The 27,927-nt window shown below is 41.0% G+C and overlaps 2 protein-coding genes across 6 annotated transcripts; one reads left to right on the plus strand and one right to left on the minus strand.

The window, feature by feature from the left end:
• The first annotated feature begins 728 nt into the window (after nucleotides 1-728).
• LOC118234996 (septin-6-like) lies at nucleotides 729-15,986 on the plus strand. 4 transcript variants are annotated; one of them, XR_004766769.1, is made up of 11 exons: nucleotides 729-758; nucleotides 3,201-3,315; nucleotides 4,038-4,233; nucleotides 4,342-4,528; nucleotides 5,227-5,388; nucleotides 6,579-6,675; nucleotides 7,583-7,751; nucleotides 8,706-8,838; nucleotides 9,306-9,496; nucleotides 13,559-13,638; nucleotides 15,227-15,986. XR_004766769.1 is itself a non-coding variant. In XM_035431941.1 (11 exons), the coding sequence occupies exons 1-10, from the start codon at nucleotides 729-731 to the stop codon at nucleotides 10,338-10,340; spliced, it is 1,284 nt and encodes a 427-aa protein (XP_035287832.1). In that variant the 3' UTR covers nucleotides 10,341-10,387; nucleotides 10,805-11,265. The 4 variants fall into 4 exon arrangements, 3 of the variants coding, with proteins under 3 accessions (XP_035287832.1, XP_035287831.1, XP_035287829.1); XM_035431941.1 differs by lacking the exons at nucleotides 13,559-13,638; nucleotides 15,227-15,986 and adding exons at nucleotides 10,337-10,387; nucleotides 10,805-11,265; XM_035431940.1 differs by lacking the exon at nucleotides 13,559-13,638.
• Nucleotides 15,987-17,070: 1,084 nt separating this feature from the next.
• Nucleotides 17,071-22,533, minus strand: LOC118235014 (ubiquitin-conjugating enzyme E2 A-like). 2 transcript variants are annotated; one of them, XM_035431965.1, is made up of 6 exons: nucleotides 22,376-22,533; nucleotides 22,050-22,130; nucleotides 21,170-21,195; nucleotides 19,310-19,399; nucleotides 18,905-18,993; nucleotides 17,071-18,183 (listed from the first exon to the last, which is right to left on the minus strand). In XM_035431965.1, exons 1-6 carry the CDS (start codon nucleotides 22,417-22,419, stop codon nucleotides 18,055-18,057), a joined length of 459 nt encoding a protein of 152 aa, XP_035287856.1. In that variant the 5' UTR covers nucleotides 22,420-22,533; the 3' UTR covers nucleotides 17,071-18,054. The 2 variants fall into 2 exon arrangements, with proteins under 2 accessions (XP_035287856.1, XP_035287857.1); XM_035431966.1 differs by having other exon boundaries at nucleotides 22,353-22,507.
• Nucleotides 22,534-27,927: the final 5,394 nt, after the last annotated feature.

A 27,927-nucleotide genomic window follows, 5' to 3' on the forward strand; every position in this document is an offset into this window, starting at 1 on the left:
TAACCAGAGCTTTCCAAACTCAGTCCTGAATTGCAAAAAATCGACAGCTGTTCTTTGACATGTTTAGTGTCTTATAAGGGATTGTGTTCTTGTGCCCAAATTATGTGGGAAATGTAGCCTTTAAATCGATCCTCCATAAATGCAAATACTCACTTCTGTACAAAACCGCTTTACCTGTTGTTGGTACTAACTAGTTATACGTAATTGCGTAAATTTAGGTTACATTATGGATAACGTTCATTCAGACTACTTCCGAGCATCTCAACATTGAATTCATTACAAAACGCTTTGATTAGTCTACTTAATAAATTGTTTTTAAGCGTGTCGTTTATTTAACTGTAGTGGCCATGTCTGCGATTAGTTTATATAATACTTTTTAAGGCACTTTTCATTTTCAGTATTAACTTAAGGCCTCTTTTTAGTTTTAGTTTTCTTTTTCTTTCTTTTTTTTTAATAAACGTGGAATGAACCATTTTGTGGGAAATGAGGGGGTTAAATAATATTAGAATATCTCCAATAAAACGTTTTAAAATATGGCATTTCACATTGCGGGATAACTTGACATTTTACCTCTGATCTAACTTAAGACAATTTACGAACTTCCATGCGGTCCTGTCTGTGACAGCGTTTGACAATTATTGGTACATTCTCTGGCAAAGCGAGTGCTGCGCAAATGCACCCCCTGCGATTCTCTTCGGGTCTCATTTGAAGAGAAGAGTAGACCTACAATGGCAGCGACTGAGATTGCCCGTCAAGCAGTAAGTCCAAATCGGATGCCAAAGCTGCTCATTTTCTGTCTCGATATCTACTATACATTTCACGTTTATGCATTGCTATAGATAAAGAGGTCTCTACGCGACATTTAAAGTCTCTTTTTTAAATGCATCTTATTAGCTCATACTGCTCCATCAGTGCTTCCTTTATATGAAAGTTACTGCTCGAACTAACCAACCTAGCCAGTTATTTCTGTTTGATATCAAGGTGCACAAAACCAACGTGCTAGCTTGCCGAATAAAACCATTTACGATCAGTGATATGTGGAAGTATTAAATTGTAGCCTACCTGTTTTTGTGGCGCCGTAGCTTGTGGTAGTTATTGCCACGACTGGACAAAATTCCGAACAGTTATAGCTTACCAGTAGCATATATAAAATTGGCAACAGCTTGTAGCTAACTTGGTATTATTATGTAATCATCTGGATAATGCAGGTGGTACATTTGTGTTTGTGAAGCCACACAGATCAGTATTATCAGTTGGATCCTATCTTCATTAAAAGCTAGTAGCTGTCGATTGCTAATTTCGTTTTGGCTTGTTTTCGGGTTGTAGCTACGTTAACATGGATAGCATGCTAGATGTCACATTAGGGTGCGAACTGTTTCAATTAGGCTAATTAATTTTTTTGTGCGAACATCATTGTATTAAAGGAGCGGGTGAGCTTCATTCATACGGTGATTTGGCTCTGCTTGTAGCTTTAGTTATGGACGATGCACGATTCAGATTTCACACTCAGGTAGTCGGTGCACTTGCATCCAGGACTATGACAAGTTGTATTAATAGGAGCGATGCCAGGGTCTTTACTTGGACAAACAGCAGTGAAGGCGATCATTAGTTACATTAGCATTACCATTGGTTTGGTTTGCATAGTTTGTTTGCAAAATGTCTTTTAAACTAAGGTAGGTAGTGTTAAGGTAAGGTGTATGCTGATAAAAAACATTTTAATGTTACCCTTTTTAGCTCTGGAGAGACGACTGCAGATGTGCTCTCTTCATTGTTTACTCGAAGAAACAATTAATTCGCCTATCAACAGCTTACAAACACAGTGATGTGCAAGGTCTATTCCAAAATAGATAAGACGAGTCTTCATACTTTTAAAAATATTCCTGAATTTATTCAGCTGAGCTCTCAACACGTAGTTCTAGTCATTGGCTGTTTGTCATTGGTTTTGATCGTCATGGTTTTGTTGCTGGTGAACTTCTCTCCTGATGATATAAGCACAGTATAAAAGCAAAGTATGTTTATTGTTCTATTGTGACACTTTCAGTATTACAGTTTCTGTTAAATGAGAGGCATGCTTTGTGCTGGATGGTGTGCTGTTCTATCACAGAACTTGAATGAACCATGTGTTAGTCTTGTGACTGCTCTGTGAGGTGGTTCTGTATATGCCTCATTTAATAACTATTGCTGTGGATAATCTCTCAGAATGAACATGTTTTTGAACTGTGCTGTCAGTTCCAACAATCAGATTGTATGTGCAACAGTTATTTTAACTGTGAACCCCAATTCCCAGAGGGTGTGTGGAACATAGACAGTAGAAAAAATGGGTGTTGAATTGATCATTGAAAGGAATTGTTCTTTTTTGTTTTTAAAAAATGTATATTATTTCTGTCAGTTTTGTGCATGATCGAGGATATTTCTGTTATTTAGGGAAATATTTGGTGACCTGCTGACTTTACAATGATTGGTATCATGGTATTTGAGGGTTTTTGGACTACAACAATGAAATAGCCTACAATTTACTCCAATGCAGCTTGTAAAAAAAAACAACAAAAAAAAACACAAAGTGAATTATATCTATAACAGTAGGTCTGTAGGTTTTCCTGTGTGCAGTGTTTCTCTCTCTCTCTCTCTTTTCTCTCTCACACACACACAGACTCCCTATTTCTCTCATACTTATACACTTCCCTGTCTTACATACATACATACATTACATGCATAAACACACACACCCCGCTTAATCGCTCTCATACACACACATCCTCTCTCTGATAGCACTGTTTGTAGTGTTGGCTGTTCAGGACTTCTAGATTTGAGATAATGGACAGTTTAAGCAGACTGCACTACAGCCGTTAAAAAAAGTTAGCAGACAGGAAACAGGAAGTGGTTTTTGCTGTACCTAAGCGCTCTGTGTGCCGTTATGTGACACTGAGCATTTAGGTGAAGCACCCAGAAAAGTTTGAGCAGTAGTATATGTGACTCAGACTCAAACTTTATGATCAAAAGCAAGAAGTGTGTAAGGTTTCCAATGGCGATTTTAACTGTGATGTTCCCATTAATATTTTTATTGTAATGCCTTCTTCTCTGTGCACATAGTAACCATATGTCACAACTTTGTCCTGGGTCATGTGCCACAGAACATCAGTGTGTGCAGCCCTGCATGTGCAGTAGGTTAAACTGGTGCATTCTGGGTAATGTGTTTGCAGGGAGAAGGAACACGCTCTGTCCCCCTCAGTGGTCATGTTGGCTTTGACAGCATGCCAGACCAGCTGGTCAGCAAGTCTGTCAGCAATGGCTTCTGCTTCAACATCCTCTGTGTAGGTAAGGGAGCGCCCATCATACCCCTTTCTTTCCCTGTTCTGCCCATCTATCTCCATCTGGACCCCTCACTCATCTTACATCATGTTGATGTAACTCTGTTAGCTATATTAACAACTAAAGCAAATGACAGGTTGCTTGGTAATTCATAAACATAAGTTTAAAGCTAGAAAGCTAGATGGTTTAAGAAATGTTTAGTATTGCTGAATAAAATTTTTTTTTTAAATTATGTTTGAAAAAAGTAGTATTCAAAAGATGTGACATACCAGTATTTAGGTGGATAGGCACCACTGTATGTTCTCCATTTTTTGTTACTTTTACCGCAGTTGCGCAATAACTGAGTTAAATCCATTATGGACAGAAACAGTGAGTATTAGTGGAGTGTGTTTTATTGCCATTTTAGCACTCCGTTGAATTGTCTTACATTTTTGATTTATTAATAACTATTAATATTGTCATTTTGTTTGAAATGCAGGAATTGTTGGCCTAAATGGCAACATTTTCATAGCCTACATTTAGAAAATGCAGATTCATGAAAACTAGTGCAGCCTGTGATGCTGATGATGATAGTGACTGTCACCCATGATGAGAGTAAAAATCCCCTTTTTGGTTTTGTGTTGTTCATTTCTCCTGAGCCTAAGTGGGGATGAGGTGAGATGGTGAGAGGGAATGCGGGAGGTGAGGTGTGGTTCTGTGCTGACCATGCGTGCGTTCTCTGGCATTAGGGGAAACGGGCTTGGGGAAGTCCACCCTGATGGACACCCTGTTCAACTCCAAGTTATCGGGCGAGCCCATGCGGCACAGCCAGCCCAGCGTGCAGCTCCAGTCCCAGACCTACGAGCTGGAGGAGAGCAACGTCCGGCTCAAGCTCACCGTGGTCAACACCGTGGGCTTCGGAGACCAGATCAGGAAGGAGAACAGGTGGGCCTGGCGTGGCTGCGCTTATGGGAGCAAGTGAATGTGTGTGTGGATGTGGCATTACTTGTTGTTTGAAAGTCAGGTGTGTTACCGGCATGTTCCTCTGTGCAGTTACAGTTCCATCGTGGAGTTCATCGATGCGCAGTTTGAGGCCTACCTGCAGGAGGAGCTGAAGATCAAGCGCACTCTGCACAGCTACCACGACACGCGCGTGCACGCCTGCCTGTACTTTATCGCCCCCACTGGACACTCGCTGAAAGGGCTGGACCTGCTCACCATGAAGCAGCTGGACAGTAAGGTACTGTAGTGCGCCTGGGCCAGGGAACCATCTCGTACTGTTGGGAGTTTACACTGCTGTTATTATAAAAATGCTCAGGTGAAGAGGTATGACTGGGTCATCTTGTGAGAAAACAGCAAGAGCATCTTTAAACCTTCTTTTTACCTGGCTGCCATTTTCTAACACAGACTGAATACCGATCCTTTCAGGATGCATCCTGGTTCCCCTCCCACCCCCAACCCCTTGAACCTAATATCTCCGGTGTATAAATTCAGGTTATTCCGGTATTATGGTTGTATATTTTTTTTATGTGTTATGGATGTTATCTCCTGTGCGCTCAGATTTGTATTTAGGTTCTTATTTAGGATAGTTAATTTGCTTTTGGCTGTAGTGATGTTGTATGTACCCCTGCTGGTCTGGGAATGTTGTTAGCCAGGTCTGGCATAGTTGCGCATATGTGAACACACTTATGTTCTCTTACACTGTAAACCACTCTGGATAAGAGCATCTGCTAAATGTAGTCATGTCATTTTGTTTGTGGCATTATGTAATGTTTCGCAAGATGTTATTCAAATATTTATGTTATATATATGTTTCCCATTTACATTATTTCTAATGCATGTAAGCAAGTACAAATGTGATTTTTGTTCAGGTTTTCAAATTTTTGAATCCGATTAAAAGCAAGAAGGTTAAAACAAAGATCCTCTGTAATGTTGCAGGTGAACATCATCCCCATCATCGCTAAGTCAGATGCCATCGCCAAGAGCGAACTCCACAAATTCAAAACAAACATCACCAGCGAGCTGGTCAGCAATGGTGTGCAGATCTACCAGTTTCCCACCGATGATGAGACAGTGGCTGAAATCAACTCAACAATGAATGTATGTCTGTGTAGTGTGTCTCTCTCTCTTTTTTTCTATTCCTTGCCCTAGAACACCCTCAGTTCCGTTTCAGTCAGTTGCTATTGCTGCAAATTCATGATACAGCTTGTAAAGCAGAGGTGTAATATGAGGGTTAGAGTCAAACCTGTGTGAAACAGGTGTAATGTCAAGGGTTGAGTTAAACCTGTATAAAGCAGAGGTGTAATGTCAAGGGTTGAGTTAAACCTGTGTAAAGCAGAGGTGTAATGTCAAGGTTTGAGTTAAACCTGTGTAAAGCAGAGGTGTAATGTCAGGGTTTGAGTTAAACCTGTGTAAAGCAGAAGTGTAATGTCAGGTTCTGAGTAAAGCTTGAGAATGGCTAACCTCTTCATGTAAATGACCCTGTACTCTGAGGCTCCTGGCCCCTTGTGGTTCCTTTGTAGCTGTAATACCAGATCTGGAAACAGCATTAAGGTAAAACTTGCGCTGTGTTCAAACTGCTTTATAGTGCAAGCAATGTGGTGAAAACATCCTGGTACAAATGATGCAGACATTTGCAGATGCAGCTATCTGTATTCGTAGCCATCCGCAAAGGTGGAGACAGAAGACCTGATTGAGTTTTATGCTGTAGTATGCAAGTACTACACATCTGCATGAAGCACATTGAGTTAGCAAGCAACTAGCAATATGTGAGCATGTGAAAACAGTGAAACATGACAGAAATGGCAGGGTAGATTGAGAGAACAGTCCCCTTGGCTGTGTTTACTGGCAGCAAATATAAATATGATATCATGCATGCAAAAGTCACTTACATTAGTTACACAAATTGTCAGTTGCATTTTCAGTTTATTCTGGTTTCCTGTCTTTTCAAACAGAAAAAGCTATGATCATGGAAACTTTGAATTTCCTGTATAAACCTAGCAAACAGGAAAAAAACTAATAGCCCCAGTTACACATCCTGCTGTGATACGTGTAGTGAAACTAGTGTTTTTGCTCTCCTGTCTAAATGTAGAGCAGTCTGTTGTAATTTAGTACACTATGTAATGCTGTTCTCAGTGTAGTTACGTCACAATGTGAGGTTTCTCTTGTGGTACTGAAGGGTAATGATGGAAATTATTTTTATGTTTGAGTGTGTGTGCATGCATGCACGGCTTTGTATGTTTTAGTGTTGGCTTGCGAGTCTGAGTGTCTGTGCGATCTCTGCTCTGCAGGTACACTTGCCATTTGCAGTGGTGGGGAGCACAGAGGAGGTGAAAGTTGGCAATAAGATGGTGAAAGCACGTCAGTACCCATGGGGCATTGTGCAGGGTGAGTTTCAGCCACATCCACGCAGGAAGTGAGGTCACACCCAGATGGGAAGTGAGAGACCCACCTGTCTGTCAGCCTGGCCTGGGGCTGCTTCCTCCTTTACAGAATTAACCCGCTCGGATGCCGCACACACGCACGCATGCACGCACACACACACACACACATTGAATGGAACCTGTTATGAGCCCATTCCCCAATGTTGCTCACTGTCCTCCTGGCTCCCTAATGATATTGTAAGCATAATCATGATCTTACCGTGCTAGACGCTGTGAGCTTGGGAGAGGATCTTAACCTAATGGTGTTGAGTATAGAGGGAGTAAAACATAAGGGGGAAAATAGGCAGTTTAAATAGGGTGAATTCCCCCTCTTTCATTCACAGGCAACACCCTTTCCATAGAGGGGCTTTATTTGTTTTGGTTGATGGGTGTGGAAATTAAAGAAATGAAAGACTGATGGAGGCAAATCACGTGGGTGGAATCTCAAACACAACAAAAAAAGAAACAAACTATCAAAAGAAACCAAATGGGTTAGGGAGAAAACAGCCAAATGCCATTCCGACCACTTACCATTTACGCTCACTAAACCACCAGGAAAAGCTCTTCTTCAGTCAAGAATTATACTGCTTGTTTCACCTACAATAACTGGCTTAACCTGGTCTTCCTCGCCTGTTAAACCATCTGCCATATGACTTCCTCTAAAAGAGAGGAACAGCCCTACTACATTTTACATCCTGCAGTCCCTGCCAAAATACAGAGAACTACAAAAAGTACACTGTCTCAGCCCTGGGATTGCTAACAACCACAATCACGAACGCGCGTGTGTGCGCGCGCAGTGCACTGTTTGTTAATGGCAGTGTATGCTTGTGACATACGGCGTGTGGGTCATTATCGGTGTGTGCGTTTTGCAGTGGAGGATGAGAGTCACTGTGACTTTGTGAAGCTGAGGGAGATGCTGATCCGCGTGAACATGGAGGACCTGCGGGAGAAGACTCACACGCGACACTACGAGCTCTACCGCCGCTGCAAGCTGGAGGAGATGGGCTTCAAGGACACCAACCCCGAGTGCAAACCTTTCAGGTGACTGGCCAACTGCACCTGTGCACACCTACAGCCTGAATGTACACTACTAACACACAGCTACAGAAGCTGTACCCTCCTGCTACACCTGTACACAACTACAGCCAAACTCTGTACCACAAACACACAACTACAGAAGCCATACATACCTACTTAACCTGTACACACCTAGTGCAACTGTACACACCTACAGCCTGGCTGTGCACTGCAAACACACAGCTACAAAACCTGTACACACCTGCTACACCTGTACACAACTACTCATCCTGCACACACCTACAGCCTGACTGTACACTACTAACACACAGCTACAGAAGCTGTACCCTCCTGCTACACCTGTACACAACTACTCATCCTGCACACACCTACAGCCTGACTGTACACTACTAACACACAGCTACAGAAGCTGTACCCTCCTGCTACACCTGTACACAACTACTCATCCTGCACACACCTACAGCCTGACTGTACACTACTAACACACAGCTACAGAAGCTGTACCCTCCTGCTACACCTGTACACAACTACTCAGCCTGCACACACCTACAGCCTGACTGTACACTACTAACACACAGCTACAGAATCTGTACCCTCCTGCTACACCTGTACACAACTACTCAACCTGCACACACCTACAGCCAGGCTCTGTACCACAAACACACAACTACAGAAGCCATACATACGTACTCAACCTGTACACACCTAGTGCAACTGTACACACCTACAGCCTGGCTGTGCGCTGCAAACACACAGCTACAAAACCTGTACACACCTGCTACACCTGTACACAACTACTCAAGCTGTACACATGTGCTCAACCTGTACACATCTACTGCGCCTGTGCACACCTTCAGCCTGGCTCTACACACAAACACACTGATACAGAACCTGTACACACCTACTCAAGTCAGAAAGACGCACGCTCTGAAACACCCCCTTCGCTGCACGCTGTAGCCTGCAGGAGACGTACGAGGCGAAGCGGCAGGAGTTCCTGGGGGAGCTGCAGAAGGAGGAGGAGGAGATGCGGCAGACCTTCGTCCTGAGAGTGAAGGAGAAGGAGGCCGAGCTGAAGGAAGCAGAGAAAGAGGTGTGTGTGTTTGTGTGTGTGTCATACTCCATGTATCTATATCTTTTTGTGTGTCTGTCTGAGTTTGTATTTTTTTCCTTGTGTGTGCATGTAAGTGTGTGACTCCATTGTGTGTGTGTGTGTGTGTGTGTATAACTCAATCAGTCATCACACTGAGAAGTCGTCACATTTTCCAGTTGCACTGTAGCTAGCTAGGAGAGAATCTCATATTGTCCCAGCTGAAATGGTTGCTACCTAATGTTAGCCAAGAAGTCTGTAATTTTTGCCTAACATTAGATGTTTGCTAGGAGTGTGAAGTTGCAGTAGAGATTAGAATCTTGAAACAGTTTTGAAGAGATTGTGTAGTATTTGAGGTTGTGTGCTTTTCTAATCATGAAGGTTCATTTGCACTGTAAGCACAGTATTAAATATGCTTTTTTGACTGTCCTCCCATGGAGAGTGTTGACCCTTGTGCTCTTGGATCTTAGCTGCATGAGAAGTTTGACCGTCTGAAGAAGCTACATCAGGAGGAGAAGAAAAAGGTGGAGGAGAAGAGGAAGACTCTGGAGGATGAGCTCAACAGCTTCAAGCAGAAGAAGACTGCCACTGAGCTGATGCAGTCCCAGAGTATGCAGGCAGGGGGCTCCACAACCCTCAAGAAAGACAAGGAGAGGAAAAAGTAGGTATAGACCATGGATACTCAAATCTGGACCTCAAATCCAAATCTAGCCCTGGTTTTTTTCCCCCCAGGTAATTAGCTGAACAATTAGTGTTACTGATTGGCCAGACTGTATTCACACCTGACTCCCAGGTAATGGAAGGGTGGAAAACCAGCAGTTCTTGGACCTTGAGGGCTGTGATTTGAGTAACAGGAGTACAGACTTTCCTGTTGCAGGTGCTCAGGCATATCTGCACCAGAGTGTACTGAGCACTCTCTCTCATCCCTTCCCCAAAGAATCAAACCCACCTGAAATGTGCCTTTATTAACTCACTGCTGCTGAAGTGCATTTAGGGAGAGCGTACTTACCGCAGTGGTCAGTGCCTCTTATTGGTTATTTAAGATGATGACGTTCGCATTTGTTTTTGTGCATGTGTTTGTGTGTGAATGCAGAGATTGAGAGAGGTACAGTATTATGGCGAACTCACTGTGAGACTGTGGGGAATACTGTATACTGGGACTGCTGCTGTAGTCTGTGTGGCCCTGTTATTTCACCCCAAAAGGAAGTTCTTCTGTTTTCTCCACTGCAATGAGCTCCCAGTATCACTCGGGAGCAAACATGGTACTCCGTGAGACGCATTCATGCGAACAGGAGTCACTCTGTTCCCTCCTGCAGAAACACAAGACGTTTATATAGGCTGATGCAGTGAACGATCACAGTGTATAAGGTGTATCAGTAAATACTGTAGGAATGCAGACTCTCGGCCCCTCAGACACGGCAACATGGATTTTGCGCGCCAGGTTTGCGTGCAGCGGCACCTGCTTCAGGCTGACGCGTGTAACACGTGCACTGTTTTCCAGCTGACTCCTCCCCCTGCCCTCTGCATGCTGCATGAGTGAATCCCACCCATGGTAAGACTAATACCCTCCTGCACTAATAACTAACCAATAAAACTGACTGGTCATAAGTACTCACTTTGGGAGGATGCCTGTTTTGATTTTGCATGTGGCCAGATATTCACATGGCATGTCACGGCATAGATTTAAACTCCGTATGTGAAAGAATTGGTCATTTGGTAATAAGTGAGGCTGCCCATGCTGAAGCTTACAGTAAGGCATGACCTCCCCTACCACTCGTTTTCTACAGGCCTGACCATGACCGCTCTGACCATGTGCTGTTAAAGAAAGCATTGTCAAAGCTTTCTTTAACAGCATATATGGGAATTATTACTAACATTATGTCGCTTTTTGTTGGAAGGAATGGTCATTTTTTATTTCTGAATACAACTAAAAACATTGATCATAATTGTATTTTTTTTATTTGTTCAGGCTACCTGTGCAACGTCCTGCACCGAACTCCCAAACCCGCCACTTCCACGCGCCACCCTGCCCCAGCCTCTGCCCCTTTCCATTTACCCCCTCCTTCCTGCCCATTCACAGTCTGCCCCTCCCACATCTCCTCTTGCCCCTCCTTCATCTTTTCTGTCCCACTCCTTATCCAAAATTAAGCCAGATTGTCTTGGTGGAAGAAGCCATAATGATAACGGGACTCAATGAGATGATTGTTAATGATTCAGGTGGATGTTTTCTGAAGGTTTTAAGAGCATTTCACTATCTGTATCGTTTTAATGCTTATTTTTGAGACTGTTCTGCTCAGTTCTTTGTTGTAGAAAGTGGATTGTGTCGCAGCGAACGTGTATGTGTGAGTGGGTGTGAAAGAGAGAATATGAATGTGTGTGTGTGTGGGTAGAGAGAGGGAATGTGTGTGTGTGTGTGACCGAGACAGTGTGTGTGTGTGTTTGTGTGTGTGTGACCGAGACAGAGGGTGTGAGTGTGTGTGTGTGTGTGTGTGACCGAGACAGAGGGTGTGAATGTGTGTGTGTGTGTGTGTGTGTGTGTGTGTGTGACCGAGACAGGGTGTGAGTGTGTGTGTGTGTGTGTGTGACCGAGACAGAGGGTGTGAGTGTGTGTGTGTGTGTGTGTGTGACCGAGACAGAGGGTGTGAATGTGTGTGTGTGTGTGTGTGTGCGCATACCTACGTAGGTATACACGCTTGTGTGTGAGGGAATGTAGCAGTGACTGAGTTGATAGTTATTTGTGTGAGTACATGTGGCCTAAACGATGATGCTTCGCATTGAGTTTACATTGTCATGCAGTCACAGCATTGTATCCCTTAATAACCTAATGTTTTCTTCCCAGAATGCAAGTGCCAGTGACGATGCTGCCTAGTTCCCCAGCTATATCCCTTTCTGTCACCTTTCAAATACGCCATAGCCATATTTGTTGTGTTCTACTTTTAGTTCAGCAGTTGGTTTTTATAGATTTTTGTCTAAGCAGGTTTTAAGATAAATATGACCAAATAAGGACACCTGATGGTTACAGAAACGCTTTCTTAAAAATGCAATAAAGAGCAACAGTTGCCAGTTGTTTAAATGGTTATCGTTTATCATTGTGTTTTCATTGTGCTTTACTTCAGCCATCTAAATCGTCTCGTCTTTATTAAGTCATGAATCATACAGAGACATCAGAGCATTTGGATTAAGTATATGTGTGACAGAGAAAGGCAGAGTATGTTTTTTACTCTATAAGTAGTGTGTGTGTGTGTGTGTGTGTTACAAAAAGTGGTTTAGTGTGTGTGTAAGCGCGTGTTTTGACATTGACTTTGGCTGCATTTAGACTGCAGCTGATAGGTGAGAATTTAGTACAGATGTTTTTCAAATTATGTGAACAGTGGAAAAACCACATGGAGTTGCATCTTTTAAGTTCCGATTTGTGCCACGTCTACGTGGAAATAAATCGGATGCGTAGCCATGCGACTTGCGTGGAGAAGCTCAAATCGGAATTGTTCATTCCACACGTGATAAGTACGCACACAGGCGTTTGCCAGCTGGGCGAGATGTGCTTTCAATCAAAGACAGGATTTGGTACAGAATGGAATTCCCTGTCCAACCGGATAAACGCCAGTGAAGAGATTTTTGGATCACTCTCCATGCGACAGATTAATGTTATAATTCTGCATTGGCAGTACTGTTGCATTGCATTGAATATGAACAGTCAGCCTAAGAAAATTGGATCTGAGCAAAAAATCTGAATCCAGCATTAGGGTCTGCAATCTGAACATAGCCATAGAGTGGTTAGAAGGTCTCTTTTACATTTAAGACATCCCTGACTTTTAAAAAAATATGGTGCCATTTATTGTATGTTTAACTGAATTCTCAAATAAGGAATTCAAGCGTCTTTGTATATTATTGAAAGAGGTAGAGTGTGTGTGTGTGTGTGTGTGTGTGTTCAGTTCCCTCTACAGATCTAACATCCTGTAGGTCTTTATTCCAACCCTAACAAAGCACACCTTTGACAGCTAGAGATCTTGTTGAGCTGCTCATTGGTAGAATCAGGTGTGCGAAATTAGGGTTTAAATGAAAACCTTCAGGTCTGTAGATCCCCAGGAACATGGTTTGGCAGCCTTGCTCAGGATGATGTGTTAAAGTGGTCCAATGCTCACTGCCTGTTGCCTCTCTTTGGTCCACTGACTGTAGGCTTCAACACAGCAGGCCAGGCCAAATGTGAATTTGAAATACTTTTTAAATGCCCAGACAATTTGAAAACACTCAAGCAGATCCATTTGGTTTTCATTGGCTCACACAAAACTAACGAAAATGTAGAAGCATATGACAGAGAAGAAATGGTTCTGAATGTTTGTGAAAATTATGTGTTTGTTTTTAAACTGTGTCTTAAGAATACAGGTATTTCAGATGGAATATTTGACACAGGTCTACGCCAGACCCCCTTTGTTGAGGGATAAGGTGTGCTGGTATAATCACTCTGATTCTAACTTAGAAGTAATGTCAAGCATCGGGAACAAGAAGCTTATTTAAATTTAGTTTAAAATTATGCCAGTAGTGTGTCTGTTTGGGAGCAGACTGGTATGAGGTTATTGTCCTGATCGCTGCCCTGTATTGTTATGGGACAGGAAGTGGTGTGGGCTCTTCTGCTTATCATTGGTCTGACTGTTAGAAGGCAGGGTCTGGGGTGGGATGCCCCTCCTCCTCCTCACTGCTCTATATATTTGCTTTTCCTTTGCAGCAACCCATGGCTCTGCACTGAGTAGTTGCTCTGCCCCCATGCACTGCCCCCTGGCTTACTAAGGGACAAACCTTGGAATTGTGGGTAATGCGGTCCAGAGGCTGAGGAGAGGCAATGTTGATCTTGTCTTGCTGAGTTACTGACAGTCACTATGCATTTATAGATGAATAAGATGCAGCTCTAACCGCATGGCCTGCTTGTTCTTACTAAAACACATCTCGCCTAAATGACTCATCATAGATATAATGTCTCTAAAACTGTAAAATGAACTAATATACTATTTTGCTATTGAGGATAGAGATGACCATGAAAGAGCATTTGAGAATTGCTTATGGCTTTGTTATTTGTTTTTAAAGGGCTGAGATGAGAAATTAGAACACTATCAGATTGCTGGTTCTCTGGCCAAAGTCCCCCTTTATGAAGTGATATTGACTGTTCTTGACTGTTCTCCTATCTAAAGAATGTGGTTTTAATTGTCCTTAGCTTAGCATTCATTTATTAGCATTGAGTGGAATGCCTTACTTTCAAGCATGTCAACAACCATTGAAATCCCACCCCTGGGTACTGCGAGCAGCCAAAAATTAAATATCACAGAACTCCGTTGTCTTGGTTAAAAAATGGCCTCCGCATTTTAAATTTGAATACCAAAAAAATAACTAAAAGCTCATTTTGAAATTGGAACTAAATGAAAGATTTTCCACTCTGTATATTGAGTGATTCTTTTCCAGTAGGGGTACCCATTAACCAATTTGTAGCCCGTATTTATTTATTTTATTTTTATTTATTTATTTACTTTGGTAAACCTTACTTTTTGTGTCATTATGCAGCTAGCCATTATGTATCAAATGGAACTGCACAGGTTTATAGTTATGGAGCATAGTTATGTTGTGCCTTGTAGGGGTTTGTAGGGACAAATTAAACAAACATAATTTGAATAACGAATAATATAAATAATTTTATTGTTATGTGTGTATATACACTTAGTAGCCTCTTTATTACAGTAACTAGAACAGCCTGAATTCTTAGCAGCATGGATTCAACAGGGTGCTGGAAGCATTCCTTAGGGAGTTTGCTCCATGCTCACCTGATAGTATCACACAGCTCCCACAGATTTTTCAGCCACACATTCATGCTGCGAGCCTGTGGAGACTGTGCAGGCCATTGGAGTAAACTGAAATCTTATGAAGTCATATTTGCGGGACTAGCTTCAGTTGATATATGCTTTGTGACATGACACATCAGCAACAATGCTTAGGTATGTTGTGGCATTTGAATGATGCTCAATTGATATTGAGGGGCCTAATGTATGCCAAGAAAACATTCCCAATCACAACATTCCAAGTGTACAATGCATGCTAAAATTTTCCCAGTCTCTAGTGCCTTGGTAGTATGGACTAACTCAGGTGTGGGATTCTATTTAAGTGCCATTTTAACATGGTCTGCTCAGTTAGCTAGGTTACGCTAGTAATCACAAACCTCCGTAATGCACTGCTCTCCCTGCTTTGGGGAGCTCGAGCATTCACAGCCTGTCTGCGGGAAGCCCACTGCAGACCCTTACCCTTTCACTGAAGCCGCTGCTCTCACTGGCTGCTCCTTTTAAGTTGCACTTCTTTGTCTCTCTCATCCCCCTCTCTTTCTCTCCCCTTTCTCCTCACTCTCTCCCCCTAGCTTCTTTTAACATCTCTGCTGTGTCTGAAGAGGGAATTGCTGCTGTCCCAAGAACAAGGGCCTCTACATCCTTCTTCCTGTTTGTTCCATATCCCAGTCTCTTTTTTAAATGAGTAATGAATTTCATTTCTGTTGTTTATGTTGTCCACCACACAGTAGTTCATATGTGAGCCACACATGTTAATAGCATTTAAAAGCCACATACAAAATATATTTTTTTGATTAAATGAAGTTTTCTCACAATTACAATTTTTTAAATACCATGTGGGCCACATATGGGTCCTCACAGTAGTGTGCATTTGAAAATAATAGTACATATGCCTTCTCTAGGTGGCCCCTCCATGTCTTCCAAACTCTCCGCAAGCCTATGTGCTTATTTTTCATGTGCCACTATGTTCTTCTGAAAGATATTTGTTACTGATCACCTGACCTTTGGTCATACTGTTAATTCTGACAAATTTACTAAAATGTTTGCCAAATTTTAAAATGAGCTGTATTGCGCTTGTTATTTTTTTCCATTCAGTGACTTGAATATTGTGTGCAGTCATATAATGTATTTTGTGCTTTCTGGAATGAACACTTGCTGAAAGGAATTAGCATGAATAATTTACTTATAAACAGAATAAAAAGTCAGTATTATTATTATTATCAGTAAGTTTTTTAAATCATTTGTACCTTCGCTCTCCCAATGCCCCTATTCAAGGGCACTGACACTTATATTTTTATTGTGAGATTATAAATAAAATATGGAAAATTGTGATTGTGTTCAACTCATGGTTAACAGGAGTCCTGCCAATGAGTGTCTGGAAAGGAAAGGCTGGCTGCCGTTTCTTGCAAAAATTCCGGAGCCTTCCATAAGGGCCAAGTTAGAATCAGTCTTAGGAAAAAAAGAATGATTTCTCTCAGGACGCATTATGTACTGGTGTGCACATTTTTAAAAAAGCATTTGACAAAAGTTCCACTCTAAGAACTCATTGCCAAATTGAAATCAGAAGGAATTGAAGGGATTACCATGAAATTATTGTATAGCTGTACTGAGGTTAGAACAGATATCATTATAATGCATCACATCTGTGTAACGTGTGAAAAATTGAATCTGCCACCATACAACAAACGGAATTTCAGAACTGATATAATTTATAGGATGTCAACATTTGAATGCTTCTGAAATTGCTTAACTGCTACGTGAAAACTGCATTTTAGCTGCCTGTTGTCAACAAATACATGCCCATTTCCCAGCTGTGTGGTTTTGCTTAATCTTTCCCTGATAATCTTCGCTCATCTCATCCTACCGATTCCTGCTGAGTCTAAGAAACATTATGTAAATCATTTCTGTTCAACAGGTCTTGTTCAGGAACTCATTTCATGCTGAACTGAAACATCTACATTTTAATAGGAAATAAAATCAAGTCACTGGCAGTCACTTGGTCACCTGGGAAGTGAAAGCAGATTCGTTTTTGAGAATTCACCACATTAAGTTTATTCCCTGTAAATTCCCTGAAGATTTTCCAGTAAAAGTTGCCATTTTCTCATTAATATGTCTGAGATGGAAAAGTTTATAATAAGCTCTCGGGTGTTGTACCTGCCTTGGAGCTAATAGACTGACTTATATTTTTGTTGTTTGGGATTATATATTACTGTTGTTGTCAAGGTTCATTTTAATGACATTATTTCAAGCTTCAAGCATGAAAGGTGCAAAATCTGGTGTGATTGTTATTACAGACAAATATTCCACAAAATAATTTATAATTTTGCTACTCAAGTGTATATCGTTCAAGGGTGTGTATCTGCTTCATTCAACGCCAATCAGCATTTTGTTTAAAATTAGAACTACAAAGTTGCCCTTGAAGTTCAATGTCAAAGCTTTTTATTTACAAGTGAGAAAATGTAGTCTCTTGCACATCATACTGTCACTCTGGAATCCAGGGGCAAATGGAATGGGGCAGTCAGGCAGGTGGACAGGGGGTCCAGATAGGAGGGAGAAGGGCTTGAACATTCTCTTCAGTAAATGATCTTTGCAAAAAAAAAAAAAAAAAAACTGAAAAAACCCAACACACCATTATTGTCGCACAGAAAGCAGACAAAACAGATCCCTGCGATTCTGTTATATACCCAAGTTCAACTCTCCATTCACTATCCGGTTTGGACTCGAGGTCATGCGTCCTTGGTGAAAACAGTCTCGGTGAAGCAGTGCTTCACAGCCAGGTGAAAAGCATAGATATTTGAGTGGTACAGTTTTGGGAGTAACTCCAGTCCACTTCAGAACAAACTCCACTCAGACTTAACTCCTCATCTCTTCTGTCATTCTGACCTCCACATTCCAACCACAAACAAGCATGCACTACAGTACCATCAAACTGATCAACAGCATGGCAAACGCAAATACTTTTTGTGTTTGTCTTGATATCTTTATAAAGGCTTTATATGTGAAGCGTGTGCTTGTAAAGCACACTATATGTGAACATGATGTGTAATTTATTTGATAATTAGAACAGGATTTGGTTATAAATCGCAACAAGCACCAAAAGTCAGAAGGCCTAAAGTTTAAAGTCAGTCAGGCAGAGGCAACCAGACTGATTTTCAGCCCATAGAAAACCAGAACATGAAAACCCTTGGCATAAAAACCGCATAGGGGGGGGGGGGGGGGGAAGCCTAGCAGCAGCAGAAAGGGTTTGCAGGTGACCCAGGTGTCCTGTGGTGGTTCCGGTTTCCGGGGTGACTGCAGTGGGGGCGGGCCAGGGCAAGGACAGGGTTACACAGCGAATAAAGAGAAGGTTCTAGAGAAGGGAGTGTGGGCGGGACAGTGTCCGTTGGGAGGGGGGGCGGGGTTAACAGTCGCGCCAGCTTTGCTCCACGATGGCTGACACCCTCTTCTCGTACTCGCGCTTGTTCTCCTGGTACAGCTGCGCTGCCTGACTGTTTGCTGGACTATTGGGGTTCGGTTCATCCAGCAGGGACTGCACAAGAGAGAGATGGAGGGAGGGACAGATTACATTTCAGCCATGGAAATCTTTCAAGTGGCTGGTTTTTGTTATCTTGGAGAAGGCGTCACCAGGACAGTGAGATCTATGAAGCTGTACATGTTTGAAAAAATAATTACTTGAACACTGTTATTTGAAAAAGCTTAACGGCATCTAAATATTATCTTAATATTATCATGCAACAGACAGTCGGAGTCAACAGAGCGATCTGTACTGTAAATAGATCCAAGTCTGAAAGTCTTTGCACACCAGGTCTGATAAGAATAAACAACACAAAGATAAAAAAAAAGATCTGAATTTAATTTTTTAAAAATATTTACACCAACTATTTTCCCCCCATTTTGTAGTCTTCTCAGAATAAAATATTGTGCCAACAGTCTATTTTTGCAAGTAACCAAATACAAATAAAATAATGACGGATTATTGCAAGACAAAAAGTAGTGTACAAGTAATCATAGAGAATAAAGATTTGACTAATTTTCCAAATGTATAAAAAAGCTCCAAGAAAAGTATGTCTCCATGTGCAAAGGCCTTTATTTGGAGTTAACTGTTTGTGATCCATACAAACTGATATTCAAACAAAATTACTGATATTCCTCCATTCCACTGATGTTGCTCTGTGTAGAACAGAAAATAGGCAGGCTTTGTCTCCCAACACAAATGGATGTGGTTATTTAAAATCTCAAACAAATCCCACCTGTATAGAAGTTAAGATTGAAGACACATCGTAGGTAGGACTCCAGCGATTCTGAAGAATGTCCAAACATATACTACCGTCTGCATAGACTGGAAAAAACAAACACGGCATGCAATAGCAAAAATTATTCTCTAAAGGTCTCAAATTCACCTGAAATACAAACTACAGGTAAAGTCTATAATGCATACCTAACAATCAAAAACTACAGGTAATGACTATAATGCTAATCTTACTATCACAAACTACAGTAAGTCTACAAGTAAGGTCTTGAACACACCCTTCACCATGACACACTACCCTGATTATTCACCATATTAGCAGACTAGATGTTTACTGTGGATGTACTATCAAAAAGGCAAGTCTGAACAAGTGAAGTTGATGACATTCGAATGACTGGAAGCTCACCATTAGGATGAAACATTTTGGATACAAAGCGAACTGTAGGTGGTTTGTTGGGATATTCTTCTGTGAATTCTACTGTCAGTTTAAAGGTACCTTGAGGGAAGAGAGCAAAGCAAGTTACATGTACCGAGCAAGGGGTAAAAGTAAAAACAACACCCATTGTCCTTTTATTCATCCCCTGGTAAGTCATAACTGTAAAAACCCCACTGAAGACATCAGTCTGAAAGATTAGACTAGCATACATGCATCCTCCGAAACATGGGCAGCTAGCCGTTTGCATCTGTGTTCCCACTTTTGGAGCACTACACTGCATGCACAACTGTAGCACTGCAGGTGCATAAAATAGGTTGCCTTGCCCTTAAAATAATTAAATTCTAGGCCTGAGGTCATAACATCTAACTGGATAAAAAAAATCCAAATACAGTGGCGCCTCATGTAAGTTCAAATAGCATCTCATCACTTTTAAAGGATAGGGCTAAATTAACCAAGCATAGTAAACTGAAATACAGCACGGACAACATTAATTCTTTTAATTTCCATTCTTTACCATGCAAGTTCACACCATCTTTATTGACTAACTCCATTAAGTGAGCTAATGTTAGTATAACATTAATAGGCTACTTGGCAAAAAAAAAACATGACTATTTTAGCAAGCTAGCTAGCAGGAAACAGGCAACATTTATTGCCGTTTTTTGTAACTAGCCCAGGGTTAATGGATGAAAATAGGCTCAACAGCACATTTACAAGAAATGTGCAAACTGAAATGTTGATTAATGCGCATTACACCTGTTAAACTAATTTAAAAAAAACACAATTACTGAACACAAAATAACATTAATAAAAACACAACTTCCCCGGTTATGAGTGTTAATGACAGCAAAACTAGCAGCCATGTTGACATTTCATTTTATGTGTCTGCAGTGATCACAGGGATGCAGGCACTTTCATGACTATTAGCAAGCTACCCGTCACCATCTTTCACTAGAATTCACATAAATGCGCACTATTTGTAGCACATTCAATTCCTTGATGTAAAAGGCTTAACAATAGAAGCCAAGTTCCCTTACATACATGCTACATATAAATGAATACCAGAATAGTCATGGCTGGCATCAAACAACATTTTAACAACTACAGTAATAACTATAATTTTTTTACAAATAACTACATTTTAACAAGGATTCAAAGTTTTAATATGAATATAATACACTTGGATTTCAAGGAAGGAAAATGATATCGTGGAGCTGAATCAAAACCATATTAATATAGAAAGAAAAAATACAACAATGCGGAAGGTGTAGATATCAACGCAAAGTGTTGATACAAAATATAAAAGAGCAGCAATGCAGTGTTAAAGTTTCACGCAGATAGCATGAAACCAGCATCACAATAAAATGAATGAATCTTCCAGAACCACAGTTGCAGAAGATGAGGAGATAACACAGGCCAAAGCCCCCCTCTCCCCATTCATCCAAAAACTCTGTTCCTGCCCCAGACAGACCCAGTCTTAAAAGTGGGACATTCCATATTTGCAATACGGATATATATCTTTGAGGTATGTCCACATGGCATGAGACTGCTCTCTCAAGAAGGGTATGAAACAAGATTTGGAGGGCAGAAGCAGAAACTGTGAAATGTGGTACCCTTGAGCAAAGTACTTGATCTAAATGTTTCAGGAAAATATTCAGGTGCATAAATAGACTGTGCACAAATATTTCATTATACAAGTCCCTCTGGAGCTTCTGCTGAATGCTGAAATGCAATACAGTGTAATGGAAGATGGATAGATAGGAATTTTAAAAGAAGGCAAGAGGAAAGTGTGAAAATATAGGTGGAAGAAACAGAAACGGTATCAGCACTCACCATCTTCAAAAGGTGTTCCCTCCGGGCTGGGGAAAAACAGAAAAGCTTTATGACCTCACCGTGTCATTACAGCTAAACACAAATGTTAGTGTCATTGCATCCCATTATTTTTATGCATTCCATAATGCTGCGCTACAGCACAGAGAAAGAACCTGGTCCTGGTGAGTAAGACATGCAAATAATGCTCATTTTATTAAAATAGCAAAGTACTATTAAACTCTAGGGAGATAGCAGATGTTTGATTTTTGGGACATTTTTTTATCCACAACATTTTTTTCATTTTCAAGTTGTCTGTAGTCCCAACAGGAACTCATAGTATTCAGCAGTATCATGCCACAGCTGAGATGCAATCACTGAGATTTCCATTTTACACTGAAAGCCGACCCCATCACAGAACTGTTCTGTGGGCCCCATGTTTTGACCACCCCTCAGTCTCAGGATCACTGCTTGATGACATACTGGCACGTGATCACTTGGAGAGCCCTCACCAAGGACTTAATGTGGGAACGCAACTCCAGTCTTAAGAATCTAGGGAAAGCACTGGAGTTATCAAAGTATGCCGTCACAAACTTAGCTGGCAAACGTTTGATAGCTTCATAGCACAGATCATTGTTCACTGCTCTCCATGTGTTATAACGGCACTTGTCTGTCATCAATAGGCTATACTGAAAAATAAATTGACTATCAACAACTGCCACATGAAGCTTACTCTTGGTACAGTGGTAATGGGTGGACAGGCTAGCTAGCTTTTTATCACCCTAAATAACTGCATTGGATTATAATGCAAGCATGGAAACGAGCAAAGAACCACTGCAGTACAGCGTACACACGAAGGAAACCTAGCCGCCCCTAACTATAACCAGCTCGCGTGGCAACTCACCCAAAAATGACTGCATTCCAAACCATGATGTTGTTTTCAGACGGGGCTCCACTGACACCGGCTGGGGGATCTTCCTGAAGCCTAAAAATGTAGGAAAAATCCTTGTTTGAAATTCTGTAACAAACGTCATCCACTATCCATAGAAATGACCTACGCATTTATTCACGCAGCAACCAAGCAATCCACCGAAATGACACGCTGCGAAATTTGCGTACTTTCAGTCCCAGTATGAAGCTAGACCTTTTTAAACCGTCGCCATGTTTACTTAGTCCTGGTTTGTATAAAACACCTAAAAAGCCTTACTGTTTCCAAGCCTCGTAGCATACCGTTTAAAGTCTCTCATTAAACGTCTTCTGGCTGGTGTTGACATCTTCAAATAAAGAAAAAAATTGAAGCGAAGATTTTACTTCCTGATTAAAAAGCTACAGTCCACCAGACTTCTTCAATCCCCGCCTAGCAAAGACGTAATTGTATGTATTCAGTAGTATACACCCAATCCAATTCCAAAGGTTTTAAGGCTGTACCATTTCTATCAAGGAGGGGGTGGGAAGTTTGTGGGTGTGATCAGCTACGGTTATATTGGCCAATTCATTGATTGTTTTAATAAAAACGTAGATTCCTTGCTGAATCACCAAATCATTGTTTTACAGACCTCCAAAAAACAAAAACAAACAACAAAAAAAAAAAAACGTTAGTATTTCTGTACCAGTGGTTTTCAACCTGGGACGTGAACACAGAACTAGGGACCCACTGTGTAGCTTGTTTTTGTCAAAGCCAGTATTAATTATGGTTGCTGAAAATATGTTTTTAAGTATGGAAGAGGATTAGGGCCACATGTGAAAATTTTTTTTGAGTTCTGACTTTAAAGTCAGAATTCTGAGATTAAAGTCAGAATTCTGAGAATAAAATCAGAATTTTGACTTTATTCTCAGAATTCTGACTTTAAAGTCAGAACTCAAAATGTTTTTTTCACATATGGCCCTAATCCTCTTCCGTACATAGGGAGCTTCAAACCGCTCAACCAGCCTGGAGATAAGAGCAGGAACTGGGGCCATCTGAGGTGTGAATGCCTGCTTGAGTAGGTGTCTGCGTGTGTGTGTGTCAGAGGGGGTGTCCATCTCCTTCCACCCTCCTCTCGTTCACTAGATGAAATATGCCGATTTCTTTTAGTTAAGTCAGTTTAGGCAACTTGGCAAGAAGACGTTTGTAACAGTTAGTTGGAAGTGGGCATTTGAGTCCTGCATCTAGGTCTGGCGTTCTATATTTGTAGCTCTGGTCTTTTCAAATACCCACAGTCTTTTTTGGTTTTTGAATTTTGGTCATGGCACTCCCTTGGATTATTTTGGGACAAACAAGCTGTGGTTTGGTATCTTCTTTCATTCATTTATTGTGCGACTGTCCATGTCTGTAACCTTTGCAAAATTGTTTTCAGGTTGTTGAACCTCGTCTTTAGATTAGGCATGAATATTTGTTGTAACTGACTCATACATTGTTTAATTTTTATCTGGTCGTGAATTGTACATTTTGATAAAGGTTGATCCAACAGTTTGCTCTGCCTATCAACACATTCAGTGATTTAATTTGATGATTGATATCTTTGATAATAATTACCAAATTAAATCAAATAAATGTATTTTACATGTTGGATACGTGAGGTGTTTTAACTGTTGATGCACTTATGTTCAGTAGTCAGAGTGCCAGACATCAAGGTTCAAAGTCCTGACCCTCATCTACACTGCAGCCAACAGGATGGCCCCGTCTAATTGCAGGACATGATTCGATTCTATACGCCTGCTCGACCACTCCGCTCTGCAGCAGCAGGGAGCCTTGCACCCCCTCCCATCCGAGTAAAGGGATCATGGATCCACCCTAGCTCCCCAGTGGTGGAACTCCAGTAATTAAGTATAGTAATTAACTGCTGATTTAACTGCAATATTTAGATCTTTTAACAGCCTCCAGAGGGCAGTGTTGTTTTAGGATTCTTGAAAAAAATTCAGTAATTTCAGCTACAACAGTGACTTGATAGACATTTCTGACCTAATTATATATATATATATATACCAAAACCAAAAACATTTTCTATATCATGGGGCATCTTGATAAACAGTGATAACACATCTGTATATACAGTATAATGAAGGGAGAAGGTGAAAGGCACGAGAAGGCATGCCAACTGAAATTTCATGGAAGGCCATCATGATCAAAATGAAAACCAGTGTACACAGGAGTGCCCCTGGACCAGGTTGGGAACCCCCTGAAAAAAGTATTAAAGAGCTGTGCCACTACTTTTCTGACAGAAAACAGATAGGAGCTCCACCAATAATAAATGGTGACAACCAATAGTACAATGCTGATGCTGACCAATAGAATCTTGCTATCTAGGCACTGCTTAACATTTATTCCAAAGAAATGTGACTGGTTTAGCTTGTGAGTAAAATACCTCACTTGTGACATGTTGGGGAAAAAATCCCTTTGATTCCACTTTGTCACAAGTGAGACATTTTCCTTACAAGCTAAATAAGACATATTTTTGGAATACATTTTAAGCAATGCCTACTGTAGGCAGTTTAGAAGATATTCTGATGAAAATACAAACATGACAATAAATATATTTCATGAAAAATTATTTTATGTGATACTAGTGCTGTTCTACCAGCACTTACGAAGTAGGTTTGGCATTTGTTCAAGAAGTTACCGTACCAGATTGAATAACTGAAATCATAAATGAATTTGCTCATGCAGTCACATTTGCTTATCCAACACACAACAATGTCAAGGTCATTCCTTAATTCCTGTGAGCTGAATATGCATGCAAATATTCATATACAGTGAGCACCATAATTAATTGGACAGTGACACATATTTTGTTATTTTGTTTCTGTACTCTAGACTCTACTATATAACTACTCTACTCTACACTTTGAGTTTGAAAGGATACAATGACAATGAAGTGCAGACTGTCAGCTTTAATTTGAGGGTATTTTCATACATATCGGATGAACCATTTAGAAATTATAGAACCTTTTGTCCCCCCCATTTTCGGGCATCAAAAAATATTGGACAGTTGAACATAATGTAGAATAAAGTAACCATTTTAAATATTTGGTCGCATATCCTTTGCATGCAATGACTGCTTGAAATCGGCGACGCATAGACATCACCAGACACTGGGTAACTTCCCTGGTGATGCTCTACCAGGCCTGTACTGCAGCCATTTTCATTTCCTGCTTGTTTTGGGGACTTTTTGCCTTCAGTCTCCTCTTCAGCATGTAAAATACATGTTCAATTGGATTCAGATCTGGTGATTGACTCGGCCAGTGAAGGATTTTCCACTTTTTGGCTGTCAAAAACCCCTTCGTTGCTCTAGCAGTATGTTTCGGGTCATTGTCTTGTTGCATGATGAAGTGCCGTCCAATGAGTTTGGAGGCATTTGGTTTTATCTGAGCAGATAAAATATTTCTGTAGACTTCAGAATTCATTGTTCTACTTCTGTCTGCAGTCACATCATCGATGAAGACAAGTGAGCCCGTTCCACTGGCAGCCATACAGGCCCAAGCCATAACACCCCCTCCACCATGTTTCACGGATGAGGTGGTATGCTTTGGATCATGGGAATTTCCTTTTTTTATCCATACCATCCTCTTTCCATCACTCTGGTACATGTTAATCTTTGTCTCATCTGTCCACAAGACTTTGTTCCAGAACTCTTGGGGCTCTTTTAGGCGCTTTTTAGCAAACTGTATTCTCACCTTTCTGTTCTTCAGGCTTATCAGTGGTTTGCATCTTGTAGTGTACCCTCTGTAGTCCTGCTGGTGTAGTCTTCTATGTATGGTAGGCTTTGACACATCTACACCTGCATCCAGGAGAGTGTTTTTGATCTGTTGGGCTGTTGTCAGGGGGGTTTTCTTCACCATAGAGAGTATTCTCCGGTCACCAACTACAGTGGTCTTCCTCGGTCTACCGGGTCTTTTGACATAATTGAGTTCAACAGTTGTTTTTTTTTCTTGTTAATGATGAACCAAACTGTTGACTTGGGCATGCCCAGGGTTTTTGCAATGTTCCTGATTGACTGATTTTCATTTCTGAGCCTTATGACGGCCAGCTTAATTTGCATCGACACTGCTGTCTTTCTCATGTTGTCACACCCCAACAACAATCTCCAAAGGCAATTGCAAAGTCTAGAATCAAGACGAGACATCAACAGCTCTCTACTGCATTCACTAACGACACAAATGAATACACCTGCCTAACGAAACATCTGTGAAGCCAATTCAACATATACTTGCAGTACCTTAAAATGGGGGGACCATGTACAAAAGGTGCTGTCATTTCTAAACAGTTCATCCGATATGGACGAAAATACCCTCAAATTAAAGCTGACAGTCTGCACTTCAACCTCATTGTCATTGTATCCTTTCAAACTCAAAGTGCTAGAGTACAGAACCAAAATAACAAAAAATGTGTCAATGTAAGAGTGAGCATTAGATCTTTAGTTAGACCGCACTATACAGCTGCACCTATCCAATCAATAGCTCGGTGTTTGCATGCCGTGTGACAAATGTATTTATTTTTCACATACACTTTGTGTGTCTGACACTTTTAAAAATAGCTTAAACTATCGGTTCAAGCAGCGCCGACAAAATTAGGCGCACTAAAACGACTGCAGCGTTTTCGGTTTGTCAAAGAGCTGACTGAAATAAGCGTTTACAAGACAACACAAAATATGCTTTCACGTATGTAGGACAGGTGGTCGGAGACACCTCCCAACTGCGCGATACCATATAGGATACTATAAAGGGACCACAAAATTGGACCACAAAGCCGAATAGGTCGACAGTCAGCTATTTCGCACATACGCACACACACACACACTATGTTGGCACCAACAGACGGTCACCTTCAAGCCACAATGACCTACACAACACCCTAGGCTATTAATGACAAGTTTGCGAAAAAATAAATGAAAATTTGGTGACGTTCTTCACATTCATTTGTGCCATTTTCAAATGTGAAATAAATATTAAGTAAATATGATATTAAAAGCATCTGTTATACCCATAGAACGAGTCAATTTGGCTGTCACAACGCTAGTACTCAAAATACGACTTGTAATGTAACTTCCTTTGTATTAAAGGCACATATTTATACAATTATTTCGCCTATTTCCAAATAGGTATGGTAGGCACTATAGTCGATACGGCAATCAGTAATATTATTTTGTATAGCAATAGACGTTTCCTGCATTTTGAAATTTCCTGTAGATTCTTCTGATTTTTACACCTTACACCGGCGTGAGCACAGTCCGTTGTCTCGTGGATTACAATCGCAACTGCTCGTTTTATTTCTGGATTATAATACTGCACACGTGGACCCGCATGACACGCGGATTTCCATGGGTGTATTCCCACTGGGGGAAGGGTTACGCAATGTACAAATCAGTAGTGACGCTCCTATGATGTAGTGGGGTCATCCGGCTGGAACGAGTTTGTTTCGTAAGCGCACACCCGGTCCGACTAATCGGTTGAAGTGAACTGTCGGCGAGTATTTTTTTACCCACGGATTTTCTCCGGTAAAGACTACAGTCACATAATGTAAAGCAGTAGCCTGCTACATAGTGCTAAATATTTTGGGTTGATATTATTTTAAAAGCATAGATACCGTCAACGGGATATTCCCAAAAAGAGATCGAGATTTCACTGCTTTTGAAATAGACAACAGATACTAAGAACAGTTTCTGAACTCAACCTACAGCAATGCCAGGGTTTTATTTAGACATGAGCCTCATATCTATCCAGCACCCCCAAATCAGCACAAACCTGAACATCTACAATGTGTCACACCGAATTCTTCAAAGTGATTTGAAGGGGAAAAATTTTTA

The sequence above is a fragment of the Anguilla anguilla genome, chromosome 9, assembly GCF_013347855.1.
Source record: "Anguilla anguilla isolate fAngAng1 chromosome 9, fAngAng1.pri, whole genome shotgun sequence".
Taxonomy (NCBI): domain Eukaryota; kingdom Metazoa; phylum Chordata; class Actinopteri; order Anguilliformes; family Anguillidae; genus Anguilla; species Anguilla anguilla.